This window comes from Sebastes fasciatus, chromosome 2, assembly GCF_043250625.1.
Source record: "Sebastes fasciatus isolate fSebFas1 chromosome 2, fSebFas1.pri, whole genome shotgun sequence".
In the NCBI taxonomy this organism is placed as follows: domain Eukaryota; kingdom Metazoa; phylum Chordata; class Actinopteri; order Perciformes; family Sebastidae; genus Sebastes; species Sebastes fasciatus.
This window is the reverse complement of record NC_133796.1, coordinates 39,693,500-39,707,897: the sequence shown is the minus strand read 5'-3', so window position 1 is coordinate 39,707,897 and position 14,398 is coordinate 39,693,500. Positions and strand designations below refer to the sequence as shown.

Genomic DNA, 14,398 nt, shown 5'->3' with positions numbered 1-14,398 from the left:
TTACATCTTTAAATACAACTATAGCTAAGCAATAAATCATTTTTTTAACACAAGTTTACTCAAATTTGATGCTTCAACAAATTAAAAACCTTACTGCAGGGTGTTTAGGTTGAAAAACATTTGCTATTTGGTCTGGTATAGCTAGGCTTCCCCTATTCCAAAATACACAACTGTAAACGTGTAAGTTTCATTACTTCAATAAGGACATTCATACAGTACTGAAATAATACCAATTCTATTTATCCTCTTAGTTATCATCCCCACAGATCATAGATCATAAACACAGCGACATTTCCCTCAATACATGGGTGTGTGAAAATAGTATCAAATATATTCCAGGGCCCCCACACCTTCTTGAACATCAAATTCAATGACTTTTTAATGACTTTCCAGGCCCAATTCCCTGTAATTCAAAGACCCAACAAGGCATAGTTTGAGACATAAATAATGGTCATTATCTTTATTTCATGAACTTACATTTCACCCCAGGCTATGTTAAAACTAACCGGAAATATAGGGTGAATTGTAACATGTCACTCACTGTAACTAAACCATACAATTTCTGTTTGTGATACAGAGATAACAGTTATACCAATTAATAGCAAACTACTACTATTTTTTCGGCATTTTCAAGCCTTTATTGATAGAACAGTGGACAGTTCAGAAAGGGGGAGAGAGAGGGGGGGGGGGTAACATGCGGAAATGTCCGCAGGTCGGATTCCAACCCGGGGAATCTGGGGCGCCCACTACTACTACATTTTAATATATTTTTTAAGATTATATTTTTGGCACTTTCAAGCCTTTATTGATAGGACAGTGGACAATTTAAAAAGGGGGGGAGAGAAAGCGACAGACCGGAGGAAAACAAGCAGTAAGAATCTTCCTCCCTCCTTTTATTACAAAGCAGGTTTAAGTGCTGTATAAATACTGCAAAAGTATGGAAACGCTTAATCCATGGAGAAATACACCCAGCCTGAATTCAGAAACTGTGCCTTTGAAGACAACAAAAAAAACATGAAACAAATGAATAACATAAACTTTATTTAATACAAACAAAACAATGACAAACTAATAAACAATGAACTAAAATGAACAAACAATATATACAAATATATAATACAACATTTTTAAAAGTCCTCCTCCTCGGTTTGCGTGGACGCATCTGTCACATCTGCACAAACGCAGACAAAAATACAAACACATTCAATGTGACATTGCCTTTTTTTCAAATTATTTGATTACACAATCAAACACAAATATATATTGACACTTTTTCTGGGGTGCAGCTCAAAAACAAATCAGATTAACACTGTAATATTATTACACAACCATAACATTACAGTTATATCTTTGACAACATGCAAACTAAAACTAAACATCTATTTACTTACCGTCCTTAGCAAAGCAGGCCGAGGCTTGCGCTACCTCGAACCGCTGGAGGGAGCTGGCCAGTTTGGCCTTTGTGGCCTTCAGCTCCCTCTGCAGCAGTGCCGCCTTCCGGTCCGCCGACCGCTTCAAGCGAACTTGCTGCACCAGGACCTCCATTGTCTGCGCATTATTGCGCAGACTCTCCCCGGAGAGGTCCTGGCGCAGCACGGCCGGATCAGCGCATTTGTACTGTAAACAAAACAATAAATGTACATATCAATCACATGAACAACTATTAGGTTTAAAATGCAAATATGTTCAATTGTATATGTTTGGGATTAATAATAGTATGTATTTAACATAATTATTCCCTTCAATTTGATTTAATCATCAACATATCAGATCTATGACAGTTATCAACTTCTCACTCATATACATTTAAAGCAACAATCATTTTAACAGGTCACAATAGCATGATGCAGATGTGTTGCATATAGATTTCTAGCCAAGGCTGATTTGTCACCCTTGTATCTGGTTAGGCTTTCCTGCTTAAAAAGGTCAGAACAAATCATCATTACCACTCCTACATTAGTTAAAATTACCACATATTAAATAGTGACATTCTTATACATGTGACATTCTATATCTCTCTCTCTCTATCTCTCTCTCTCTCTCTCTCTCTATCTCTCTCTCTCTCTCTCTCACTCTATCTATCTATCCCCCCAGCCGGTCTCGGCAGATGGCCGCCCGCCCTGCGCCCGGTTCTGCTCCAGGTTTCTTCCCAGTAATCGGGGAGTTTTTCCTGGCCACAGTGCGCTTGGTGGATCCTGTTGGGTCTCAAAACTATGGTGTACGGTCATAGACCTGCTCTACATATAAAGCGTCTTGAGATAACTTCTGTTGTGATTTGACGCTATACAAAAATAAATTGATTTGATTTGATTTGATTTGACATGAACGTATAAAAGACGAGTACTAACAACACAAATACCACTACATGTAATACTTACACTGAGGAGTTGGCAGGCCTGCCTCACGGCCTCCACCTCAGCATCATTGATGGTCACAAATTTTGTTGGGCTGTCCATTTTCTGAAGAACAAAATAACACAGTACACAGTCAATCAACTAAACACAACCTTCAGCTAATACTTAATCAACACAGATCACACGCAAAACCAAACACTGCATCCAAATTCTTCACCAAACATGTGCGTCGACATTACTTCCAATGAAAGGAAAAGGATGACCGTGCACTTTTAGGATTAGCTAGCTAAAGTGTTTCAACGGTGGTGTTGGCGGGACTGTGTTTTTAATTCCGCGAATCAGACTATATTTCACCGTGTTTTGGACATCTATTCATCTACTATAATTTCCTTATTGGAATAATAAAATACCATATTCCCCATTATCTATATTGTGCATCCCTAATAAATACATTCCTGAAACTAAAACAAAGCCACACTCTCTTAACAACAACAAACATGTCAGGATTTTAAGTTTAAGTAGTGGACCCGAATGCAGAGAGGGCGAAGAGGCAGCTGACAGAGTTCAATGATTTAATGAAAAGCAAAACTTACTACAAACGAAAAGGCAGCTGGTCCGGCAGGTAGGTTCACATGATAATCCAAAGGAATAAACTTGAAATACAAAAAAACCACGACAAACTGACAAAGACACAGGGGAACACACAGGCTTAAATACACAAGGAGGGTAGGATGGTTACACACTGGTGGAGCTAATCAGGGCGGGGCAGACAATCACAAAAAGGCGGGAAAACAAACAAAGGCAGGACAAGCGGGCACAGAGAATCTCAGGCAGAGCAGGGAAACTCTGGGACTTTGGGCTGTGGTCCAGCAGGGCAGGGTCTCGGGGCTGTGGTCCAGCAGTGAAAGGGACAGGGTCTTGGGGCTGCGGCCCAGCAGTGAAAGGGACAGGGTCTTGGGGCTGCGGCCCAGCAGTGAAAGGGACAGGGTCTTGGGGCTGTGGTCCAGCAGTGAAAGGGACAGGGTCTTGGGGCTGCGGTGCAACAGGAAGTGGAACAGGGCATGGCCGAAGCCCAGGCGGGAGCCTCGCCGGAACAGGTGATGGCTGTGGAGACGACGACCCAGCCGGAGGTTGATAATTTATTTTCATAAGCATATGATGGAGCACAGTCTTAATTATGAGCCTGTTATGTGTCTAAGAGACCAGGGACAGCAAAGAATCAGGAGAAATGATGGATATGAGAGAAATGGAGTTGTGTGAGAACCAGCTGAACAGCTGTTTCCATGAGTGACCGGATAAACTAACGAGCTAACGCAAGTAACATCATATCATTGTAAAGTCTGCTATATATTATGAAGCTATAACTGATTTAAGATAATAAATAAGGTAATAAAACAGCAGTATTGATACTTACCAATATATGAGAGAGAGAGAGAGAGAGAGAAAATACAGTTAAACCTATCAGGTTCGTAAGCAAGTGGAAATTGTCAGAATGAAGGTCTTTGTGATTTATTAATGGCTTTAATGGTAAAGGATTAACTGGATGTTGATGTAATGGAGCACCTTATAAATAACTCAAAGGGTTAGGGATTAGAGACAAAAATACCAAAGTAAACAAAACTTGGCATATCATGGCATGGTAAACACATACTTATAATTATTAACCAAATATATTACAGAGTTGTCTTATTCAGTGCAACATAAAAATTGCAATCTTAATTACTTAAAACCTATACATTAAATTACCAATTTTATACTGTTGACTGTACATTATTAACCTATTAATTACACATGGATATTAGTGAATGAAATTGTTTGACACAGTAACAGTTTAACGTGAACACACAGCCCAAGTGCATGTGTCTCACATAACTAGTCAACACATAAATAAAATGTAAAATAAATACAATAATATAATAATATTTAATTATGCAATACAATTATTAAAATGAGCTCATGAAACTATTTCCAGGTCCATCCTTCTCCATGCCCTGATCTTTTCTAGAATGAAAAAAACTTTGGCGAGGCAGTAAATGTAGTTCCATACTCCTCCAAGGAATCCCTGTGAGGGTCACCTGCCAGTCAGCAGGCTGGTTGGGTTCATGATCTCTGCTCTGAGGCAGCTGTGGAGCCTGATTGTCCCTGATGAGGATCAGCTGGTTGAAGCCTATATCTACCCCTGGTTTCAGTGCTCAGGTGCTGACTCATTGTCTCTTTGTCAGAGGTAGTGGGAGTGCTGTCCTGTTCTTGCTCTATCTGTATAGAGGGTGTGTGAATCTGCAGAAGTACCACGTGAACATATCTGAGGGATTCACTCAGCATTTAGCTTCTTCTCTTCTCTCGAGTCTCTTAGAGTGGGTTAGGTCTGTGTGGCCTGCCTTCACTGGTTCCTTTGTTTCATTTATGTTCTAAATAAATGCTCGCTGCTTGGCAGCGCTGTTTTAGTTTCAGTCTTTTCAAGATATATTGAGTGTAAGGAGCCTTCCTTTTAGGCCCCGTTTTCATTTGGTGTTTCCCCTCTCCCTTTCAATCGCTTGTGATTTTTGTGGTTATCCTTCAGGATTAACTTTTAGATTCCCCTGGTCAGCAATTGCGTCCCTCTCCCCGTCCCCCTGACAATCCCGTGTTAAAATGACCACTGTTCTAGCCTTACTTCAGTTAAATTGTAAATACTCAATATGTGCAGCCTGTGTGCTGTGACTTAGTCCTTATACCGTCTTGCTGTCCTCTCTCTCCCCCACCCGAGTTGTCCACTAATCTGAAGATCAGCGGTTCGATCCCCGGTTCCTCCAGTCCGCATGTTGAAGTGTCCATGTGCAAGATAGACTTCCCAGGAGTCCCCGCAAATGTTATTGTCTACCTGGTTTGATGCTGAAGAGAGCGCACCTATGGTTGACGATGTTCACATCATTGCAGCAACATTTTTCTTTGAGTCAGAACGGAACCCATTCCCTCCAAAGTCCAGTCCTCAGAGGAATCAATGCTAAATACTGTCACCTAGTGACATTAAAAATAAACAACAGGACAAATGTTAGTGTAAACTGACAACAAAGTTGATTAGTATCATTTCAGATGGAGAGCCTGAACCCTGCCACTGATATTTGATTCATAAATACCATTTTTTGTGGCTGTCACACTACTGAAATTATAGAAGTTTATTCCCTGTGGTGTACCAAAGCCAACGATCATGTTGTATTAACTCGAGATGGAGAACATCAATACATGACGTGAAATCATACTTTCTGTCTGCATGTACGCTGTTTACTGTGCAACTGTCTGACTCTTGCAGCCAAAATCACTATTTGCTGATATTTCTCAAGATGCAGAGAAATAGCATCTCAATTGTGTGGTAGATGATTTCTGGACATACAGCATGATGCTAGCTTTGGGAAGAAGTCCATTTCTTATTTACAATATATGATGTACATAATGTTCAATAACTTACTTCTCCTGTATCTTCCTCCCCCCTTTTATTACAAAGCAGGTTTAAGTGCTGTATAAATACTGCGAAAGTATGGAAATGCTTAATCCATGGAGAAATACACCCAGCCTGCATTCAGAAACTGCCTTTGAAGACAACAAAAAAAACATGAAACAAATGAATAACATTAAACTTTATTTAATACAAACAAAACAATGACAAACTAATAAACAATGAACTAAAATGAACAAACAATATATACAAATATATAATACAACATTTTTAAAAGTGCTTCTCCTCCGTTTGCGTGGACGCATCTGTCACATCTGCACAAACGTAGACAAAAATACAAACACATTCAATGTGACATTGCCTTTTTTTTCAAATTATTTGATAATGAAACACAAAATATATTGACACTTTTTCTGGGGTGCAGCTCAAAAACAAATCAGATTAACACTGTAATATTATTACACAACCATAACATTACAGTTATATCTTTGACAACATGCAAACTAAAACTAAACATCTACTTACTAAACATCTATTTACTTACCGTCCTTCGCAAAGCAGGCCGAGGCCTGCGCTACCTCGAACCGCTGGAGGGAGCTGGCCAGTTTGGCCTTTGTGGCTTTCAGCTCCCTCTGCAGCAGTGCCGCCTTCCGGTCCGCCGACCGCTTCAAGCGGACTTGCTGCACCAGGACCTCCATTGTCTGCGCATTATTGCGCAGACTCTCGGCGCGGCTGGATCAGCGCATTTGTACTGTAAACAAAACAATAAATGTACATATCAATCACATGAACAACTATTAGGCTTAAAATGCAAATATGTTCAATTGTATATGTTATGGGATTAATAATAGTATGTTTTTAACATAATTATTCCCTTCAATTTTATTTAATCATCAACATATCAAATCTATGACAGTTATCAACTTCTCACTAATATACATTTAAAGCAACAATCATTTTAACAGGTTTCACTAGCGTGATGCAGATGTGTTGCATATACTGAAAGATTTCTAGCCAAGGCCAATTTGTGACCCTTGTATCTGGTTAGGCTTTCCTGCTTAAAAAGGTCAGAACAAATCATCATTACCACTCCTACATTAGTTAAAATTACCACATATTAAATAGTGACATTCTTATACATGTGACATGAACGTATAAAAGACGAGTACTAACAACACAAATACCACTACATGTAATACTTACAGTAAACAGTTGGAGGGCCTGCCTCACGGCCTCCACCTCAGCATCATTTATAGAGGCAAACTTAGTGGGGCTGTCCATTTTCTGAAGAACAAAATTACACGGTACACAGTGAATCAACTAAACACAACCTTCAGCCAGGCCAGCCATTAGGAATTATGGGCAGGGAGACAGACTTTCCAAATTGGGCTAATGCTACTATTCCATCATACACTGATCTTAATTATTGTGTATTTTAATGAGTTTGCCTGCCTGATTGTAAACATGTAGCTAGTGAATTCTTGTAAAGTAGAATCAGGCTTCTAGTGTGTTATAGCCCACAGTCTGTAATAGTTATTACTATTTAAAACCACGTCTATTCCTGACAGATCAGGGGTCTCATTTATAACCGTTGCGTACGCACAAAACGGGGCCTGAAATGTGCGTACGCCACTTCCCACGCAATAGTTGTGATCTATAAAAACAAACTTGACGGGAGAATGTGCGCACCGGTACGGAAACTTTGACCCGTGCGTACGCACATTATGGAGGCACCGAGGTAGAGGAAACTGGAGACGCAGACGGTGAGGTGGTGAATTGAAGCCGGACTGTAGACATTAAATCTCATTATACGTATAAAGATGCCTCTCACACATTTAACTTCACTTCATACTTATATCCACTGTATCATAAACATTTAAAACAGCAGTGTTCTTTGTGCTAGTGAGCCATAACTATTCCATAAGCACCTTACAAATGTAAAATATATCAGCCAACTCAAATCTCAAAGCAAATTCCGCTCAATATCTCATCAGCGCTGTGTCACCATCACGTTCCCTCCACCTCCAGAGCGCAGAGGAGAGGACCGGACTACCGAGAGTGGCAGTCAGCTGTGGAGCAGCTGATGAAATCATCATCGGTTGTAGAAATCCAAGATTATATCAATTAGCATTAAAGAATGGCAGAACAGAGCGCCAATAGTTTTAATAAGATCTTCTAATAGTGTGCAGATATCACCAAGTACCATATTAGTTTTCATAAAGTTGTTGTGTAAAATCGCTGCAGTGATGACATGACTTATTAATTTATTTATGGTTTATTAGATAGGGACAGATACAGTATAAATAGACAAAATGAAAACAGCTATCCGATGCAACTATCAGACTGTCTCCAGTACGCCACCGCGGTGCGCCACTCTGCCTCCTCCAGTCACCTCCACCCGGCACATCTTCACCAGTATGGAGAGTGTAAATGAACAAAGTGTGTAAATGAAGCCAGTGACAGCTGTCACACAATCGTTACTCTCCATATCTTCATTATCATTATCAGTCCTAATCATAATGCAGGACATGTTCGCCATAACAACTTAAATAAATAAATATAAATAGTGTACACCTGTCAAACTTCCTTTTTCTAATTATATACAGGTGGGGGATATTACTGATTGTCTTGATCATTTTAAGTGAATGGATCAGTCTGATTGCTGTAAAGATATAAACACAGCGGTGAGACTCGGAACATGCTGCATGGTGCTGGTGGATATACCGTCACTGTGCGGACTACGTGACGTGAATGACAGAATCAGGAGGGAACGGGTGTTCAGAGTCCTCTTCACCTACAGACACCTCCATCTCTGTGTCAGAAAAACTCCTTTTTTCTGTCTTCCTCTCGGTAGTCGCCGTGATTCACCGTAAAGATCCACTGATCAACAGGCTCATTCACATGCAGAAACATTCATGAGGTGCTTTGCATCGACCATTTATGGTTGAAAGTGGGCGTGTAGTGGGCGGAATATGAGGCGGATTCACGTGCGCACATTTCCAGGTGGAGTGTGATTTATAAAGGGAACATTGCTTGCAGGTGTGCGTACGCACGGTTTATAAATCTGATTTTTTTTTTGGCGTACGCCATTTTAGTCTTTTGTGCGCACGTACATTTTTAGTATGGATCCTACGCACTGTTTTATAAATGAGACCCCAGAACTTTTCTAATTTAGAATCATAGACCCATAGACTTTATTTATTTTCTATTTATTGACACCTTCACTGTGGTTTATCAAGGCATGCCACAATGATGGTTGCACTTTAGCTAGCTAATCCTAAAAGTGCAATGTCATCCTTTGTCATAATGGCATTATAGCAGATGAATAGATGTCCGACACACGTTGAAATATAGTCTGGTCCGTGGAATAAAACAAGCGGTCCTGTGAAAAAAACACTAGCTAGCTAGCTAGTTAATCCTAAAAGTGCAATGTCATCCTTTGTCATAATGGCATTATAGCAGATGAATAGATGTCTGACACACAGTGAAATATAGTTTGGTCCGTGGGATAAAACACACTAGCTAGCTAGCTAGTGTTTTTTTCGCAGGACCGCGTGTAAAAAACACTGGCTAGCTAGCTAACAGTTATCAACTTCTCACTAATATACATTTAAAGCAACAATCATTTTAACAGGTCACAATAGCGTGATGCAGATGTGTTGCATATACTGAAAGATTTCTAGCCAAGGCTAATTTGTGACCCTTGTACCTGGTTAGGCTTTCCTGCTTAAAAAGGTCAGAACAAATCATCATTACCACTCCTACATTAGTTAAAATGACCACATATTAAATAGTGACATTCTTATACATGTTACAAGAACGTATAAAAGACGAGTAATAACAACACAAATACCACTACATGTAATACTTACAGTAAAGAGTTGGAGGGCCTGCCTCACGGCCTCCACCTCAGCATCATTTATAGAGGCAAACTTAGTGGGGCTGTCCATTTTCTGAAGAACAAAATAACACAGTACACAGTCAATCAACTAATAATAATATATTAGATTTATATAGCGCTTTTTAGTAATCTCAAAGACGCTTAACTAAACACAACCTTCAGCCAGGCAGAGAGTGCCTGTTAAGGTGGTATTTTTATCCCCGCCCCCAACACATTAGCCATGCCCCCTTTTTATTACTCATGAACCATTTGTCGTAGAGTCTTGTGGGAGGTGTCATATCACTCAGCAGAGAGTGCCTTCTAAGTCGGTACTGTTATCCCCGAACCCTACACATTAGCCCCGCCCCCTTTCCTAACTCGTGAACCGTTTTTCGTAGACCCTTATGGCAGGCGTCATGGCGCTCGTCCGAGTTTCGATTTCACCATGCCCGGCCGCGTCAGTCGGCGTTCCGCCGGTACCCCGACGCGCAAGGAGGGGCAAGGGCCCGTTAATCGCTGCTCGCAGCTTTAATTTGCAATTGTATTTGTTATAATTTTATTTTATATTGTTTTACCGGTGTGTGTGTGTGTTGGTGATGAAACCGCGCCCCCCTGTAGTTCCACTGCGCGGTAGTGAATTAGATACTGATGCTGAGTGTTCACTAGGTATCTAAACCAAGAAATCATTGTTTTATCATATACTTGACCTTTTATATTTAAAGTTGACCAATTTGACCTTGCAAATACTTTTGTTTAGAAATATTTGGAGGTAAATATTATTGGAGAAAAATATATAAATGAATCATTTTCTATACTGTATCTCAAGTTGCCCATATTTACATCATCACTACCTGTGCTAACCATCACACTTTTTAATGATGTTAATAAGACTATCAATTTAAACTGTATATAGTGTGTCTATATCCCCAGGGACTACCATTACACAGTGTACAGGCATAGACATATATACGTAGACGCCGTTGAGAGTATAGGCTAAACTGTTTTTTGCAGTTCATGTACAAGAAATGAATGTTTTTGGTACGTACAGGAAATCGAAAGGTAGCACACATCACAGGACCCGTCAGCCTTTTCGTCACATTCAGTTTGGCAAAAAATTAGGTCAATAAGCAACTTTTTAAGTTACTGTTTTGCTATCTTATCCAAAAACTGACGAGACAACCCAATGAGAACGCGCATCAGGCACATAACGCTCTGTGTGACGCAGGACGTCAGGCACCTCCCCAGGGTGAAATACAAAGTTTTTAGGGAGTCCCATTTTTTCATATTGCAATACATATTGTAGATATATCCTTATTCATTGCATATCATTATTTTTAAGCCCTACTATAGAATGCCACAAGGTGGAGTTTATTGCCCAGCACAAAGCAATTCATAGTTGATGGAGATGATTGACATGTGTCAAGGAGTGACACCAAATATAGCTTGTCAAACACAGTGAGTAGTACTGTAACTTGTGTTAGTGAAGCTCGAGTCTCTGTAGGTGGCGGGGAAGAGGAGACCTACCTCAATCTGTTACTGAAGTGTCCCACTTGTACACTCTTTTTAACAGTATTTTGCAGATGTTATGCTATTACTTGTGCATTGCTGATGCATTGTATTCAACAGTTCCTAGAACATCTCAGAAAACACGCAGATGCCTTGTATTAATTTCTACAGTGGAAAATGGTACATTAGGTTCTTGTATATTTAGTGCCAGGCAGGGCACTTATTGTTTACTATAAAATTATGGAATTGGGATGGAAAAGGTTTTCATGAACTGGCTGTCGGCAGAATCACTATTATGTTTCATCATTTGGTGATCATAAGAAAGAAAAAAGATACAGCAAAATAATGTCCATTACTTTAATCATGTAACTGGTGGTTACATTATAGGTAAACACTCTTCATTCACCACACACCACACACCTATCTACTTTTACTTCTTTACTCTGAAACCAGTGTCCCTGCTTGTTCACAGACTGGGCTCATCCAGATCGGGGAAGACATCCTATTCATTCAGCCTGTGGGTGAAAATGGCCCCGCGCAGTCGTTCTCCGGACTGAAACACAGGCTGCTGCGACGCCGACGCTCTGCCGGGACCAGCTCTGCTCCAGGAGCAGACCAGCCCACCTACTGTGGGACTGTACAAGGTGAGTGACGCAGTGAGCTAGACCCGGATGTCACAGGATATGGGATTATGGTCACACTGACTGACGGGTTTGCTGATACTAGGGGTGACCCTAAATTGACCCTTACTAAGTCCCGCTCCCTTTTCGCTCTGCTCCAGTAACAGCTGAGCAAGCGTGGAACCGGGCAGAACCTTGGTCAACTTTCGCCTTTCCTGTTGGATTATACTTAGGTATGCTACTTGACTGTTGAAAGGTAAAATTAGTATGTAAGTTATATGAAATTGGTGTCGAAATCTTCTCGGACAAATTACATTGTATATAGTCAGTTACTGCGAGGATTTTTTTTGTTGATTTTGGCGGTCCCTGTGGACTGAAGTGGTAGTGTATTTGAGCAACAGATTCCCTTTAGAAAGAATCTAATTTTACTGCCCCAGCAGGGTCTGACAGTCTGCCCTGAGCCGTCCTGGTTCTGGTTCTCCCGTGCATCCCTTCCCTCCAGCGGGCCCAGCAATACGGCCTGGGCCTCCAGTAGCGTAGTGTCAGTGTTGGCTCCCAGCGGGGACCGGCGGAGCAGTGAGGCGAAGCTCCCCTCCACGTCCACCTCCCGCCGGAGCTCTGACTGCAGGTTGCTGCCTTATGGCCGGCTCAGACTATACGATATCAGCCTGATTATAGCCCGACACGGCCGTCGTAGGGTGTCGACTCGGATCGGGAACGATAAATGAGTGTCGTGTGCGACAATCGATCGTTTTATCGCGTGTAGTGTGTCGTAGTATGCGCAAACCGACGTCGCGTCTGGGACGCCTCACGACGTCTAACATGTTTGATTTTTTTTTTTCTTTTAGCTTTCCACGACATCGAGTTCTGAACTGAAGGAGTTTCTGGGGAATCTGCATGATTTTGTTTTATCATCCGTTTTGTGTCGCCCGAAGTATGTTTTTCTTTTTTTGTGTCAAGCTTGTCCGACCTACAGTAGCAACAGTAACTCAGTGGGGCGGGACTAAGAATCGGTTAATTGTCAACTATTTGACGATTTGATCTGAGAAGCCTGATTCTGCTGCCAATTTCACAGTCTGTGGTGGAAACGTGGTTATGGAACAAAGGATTATTCCATTCAGTCTATATGGGGGTGCTGAACGTCTGATTTTACATAGAATTGTTGGTTTCTCCCAATAAATCACAATATATAGCCTATTTTGGTATAAATATCAGCCTATAAATAATACTGTTATATAAATTTGAAAATAACTCGTGCTTTCAATCAATCTCCTTAGTGTGCGTGAATAATTCACCATGTTGACTAAGTTGCACTATTCAAATCTGTTGGACCATCGCAGCAGCATCTTGGAAATAGTGTCAGACAGAATAAATAACAGTATAAGGCTACTGTTTAAAAATAATAAAATAATTTTTTAATCAGAGCACTCACATTAGAACATAGCTGTATCGGAGTGCAAAGTCCATGTACAAAGTTTATTTGTCTTTTCTATTCTTAGTTGCATAAAGACAATTTGCATGTTTGGTTCCTTGTTTTCTGAGTGAAGGATGCTAAAGCACGATCACCGACCACGGTTCATTTCTCAAATACCAGTTTAGCAAAAGTGACGACGCAGAGACGGCGGTCTCAGCTCGTTCCATTATCCAAGTTGTCCAATGAAAATTAAAAAAAAGGAAATCGAGAGTTGAAAACGGAGACAACTCACCTTCAAAGTAAAAGTTGGCTGTAGGCTGTAGCAGGTCAATTGAGTTCAACTAAACTTTTACACCCTTTGGAGGTGAAACTATCTGTAAAATGTCCCTTTGGAGATGAAACTATCTGTAAAATGAGGCAGAGGAGGCAAACCAGCAGGAACCAGCCCTGGAGATTTCAAAGTAGCTGAACGCATGACGGCTAGCTAGACTAGCTAGCCTGTGGACCGCTGACACTGCAGTCAAAAAGTAAGTCAAACTTTGATGCGTTTGTGGTCTTGTGTGCACGACTTTACTGTGTTAACCTCTCCAAACTCTGTTTAAATGTTTAACTTCCCGTAGTTAACTGTAGCTAACTTCAGAAGACAACCAACGTTAGCAATGCTAACTGTTGTAGCCATGGATGTATAGAGAGAACTGGATACAGCGTTGGAGTCGGGGCCCCGTTCATTCCTATGAGAGTTGCTCAGAGGCGCGTGAAGCCTAAATGGTTCGACTTCCATCTGGAAAAGTACCCGGATCTTGGCGGATCTTGGGCACATGGAACATGCGCAGTAGTGTCCGCTCGGTCACATGACTCGGTCACGGGGTCACAGTCGTCATGCTGCATCATTTCGCCGTCACAGCTTGCTCACATGAACTACCTACACAAGTTTATCGCGCGTTCATGAGCTTGCTCGCTCGTAGCTAGCTGGTAGCTAGCTGGCAGCTAGCAGTCTGGTAGACGTGTACTACCGCTGTAGTAGCCTAGCCTACTAACCGCAGCAGCGGTTAAAAGTGTTTGTTTAGGAGACAGCGGCGCTGCAATGGTAATTTATGTATGAGAATCTTAGTTCTTGCTTAACTGCATTAGATATAATAATAATATTAATAATAATAATAGCCTACAGCTACGTTAAATTCCATTTACACA

At 41.0% G+C, this 14,398-nt stretch overlaps 1 protein-coding gene across 2 annotated transcripts in view; it reads left to right on the top strand.

The window, feature by feature from the left end:
* Positions 1–14,398, top strand: part of adamts17 (ADAM metallopeptidase with thrombospondin type 1 motif, 17) — a 98,853-nt gene that overhangs the window by 5,313 nt on the left and 79,142 nt on the right. Inside the window, exons 1-2 of one of the 2 annotated variants that reach the window (XM_074623650.1) lie at positions 3,248–3,484; positions 11,646–11,817. In XM_074623650.1, coding sequence (XP_074479751.1) covers positions 3,416–3,484; positions 11,646–11,817 — 241 coding nt within the window. In that variant the 5' untranslated portion in view covers positions 3,248–3,415. Of the gene's footprint in view, positions 1–3,247; positions 3,485–11,645; positions 11,818–14,398 lie in introns of those variants that run through there. The other variant, XM_074623643.1, reaches the window with a different exon arrangement.